The sequence below is a fragment of the Sinocyclocheilus rhinocerous genome, unplaced genomic scaffold, assembly GCF_001515625.1.
Source record: "Sinocyclocheilus rhinocerous isolate Xijiao unplaced genomic scaffold, SAMN03320098_v1.1 scaffold6468, whole genome shotgun sequence".
Classification (NCBI taxonomy): domain Eukaryota; kingdom Metazoa; phylum Chordata; class Actinopteri; order Cypriniformes; family Cyprinidae; genus Sinocyclocheilus; species Sinocyclocheilus rhinocerous.
In genome coordinates, this window is record NW_015645974.1 from 49,238 (window position 1) to 50,687 (window position 1,450).

General features: G+C 35.7%; 1 protein-coding gene across 1 annotated transcript in view; it reads right to left on the reverse strand.

Annotated features, from left to right (window-relative positions):
- Positions 1 to 1,450, reverse strand: part of LOC107706945 (arf-GAP with Rho-GAP domain, ANK repeat and PH domain-containing protein 1-like) — a gene marked incomplete at its 5' end in the record, with an annotated part of 23,693 nt that overhangs the window by 11,325 nt on the left and 10,918 nt on the right. The window contains one exon of the mRNA XM_016510796.1: positions 1,241 to 1,304. Within this exon, the coding sequence (XP_016366282.1) occupies positions 1,241 to 1,304 (64 nt within the window). The remainder of the gene's footprint in view (positions 1 to 1,240; positions 1,305 to 1,450) is intronic.

A 1,450-nucleotide genomic window follows, 5' to 3' on the forward strand; every position in this document is an offset into this window, starting at 1 on the left:
GTTTACGCAAACACTAAACAGCGCTGTGAGATCCAGTGTGAAGCACTTGAATTCAGCGAACAACACAAATGAATTGCTGATTTAAACGAGTTTAAAGGCAGATGAAACAGCGCTGACAAACAGGAGAAACACTGTGTGAAGGCTTTTCAATCTACAAATCGACCATCATTTACTGTAATAACACTAAAAGCACCATGGTATTGTGTCAGAAACATTGGAATTCGTATCGAATTTTATTATATTACTAATGTAGACATGTATTAAATGTATTAAAGGAGTAATAGAATATCATTACAGTATTTTCTGTGATTAAGCTATAGCGTTTGTGCATTTATACTAACTGTAGGCGATTTAGAATACTGGTTTTCATACAATACAGGCAACACAAACCTGTTTATTAATTTGAAACAATATTACTCATTAGAACATGCAGAAACTAAGAAATCAAATTTTCTATTAAGATATTTATTTTGTTAAGGAAAAGTGTAAAGAATTCAAAAACATGAAGTGCTTGTCATGTTCTGACCATAAAGAGTAGTTTAAAACCACAAGTAACTATCTGGTTTCTACAACTTTAAATTTGGAGAAAAATCTGCCTTTAAACCTTAAAAAAAATACAAATTTGACATTTATCGTGATAATTATCGATATCGACTGATATGAAAAAAATTATCATGATAATTTTTTTGGCCATATCGCCCAGCCCTACATGCAACACATGCAGCATATCTGATCCGTCAGGCTTTTCTGTAAATCAGTGAGATCTTTATAACAGTGAAGCAGATACTGACATAAAATGATCTAAATATCAGTGGTCGCTCTATATCTGCAGTAACATGTCTCAGTAAGATGAGAGTGAAATGCTCCAAACATATAATGCAGTGATTGAGAGCTGAAGAAATAAAGGCTCCTCAGAAGATGTGAGATGTTCTGGAGGCTTGTGAAGATCATTCCTCCGCTGAGGAACAGTGAAAGTAAAGCTTCTGGAAACAAACGCTCCTCAAAAGATCCTGAGGATCAGATTTGAGACTCTAAAACATGATTGATGGAGAATCAAGTAAAGCTGAGCTGCTTCAGTCCAGTAAGTGTTCATCTGGAGATATTACTAACAATATCAAAGTTATGAGATTTTTCAGCAAATTTTTGAACATGTTGATCATTCAGAGGTCTTTGTGTATCAAATGTGCTTCAGCAGGCGTTAATGCATTAATGGACGCTGATGTGATCCTCTCAGACTGACCTGTATGCTCATGAACGTAGCAAACCACTCCCTCATTTCATTCTGTGTGTCACAGCAGAGATACCTGAGACAGAAACACATCAAATCACACACAATGTTTTCAGAGGTCAATGTCACACCATATGAACATTATTCACAGAGAATTAAAATGCATACTGACATGTCTGTGTGCGTGTGTGTGTGTGTGTGTGTGTGTGTGAGAGAGTGTGT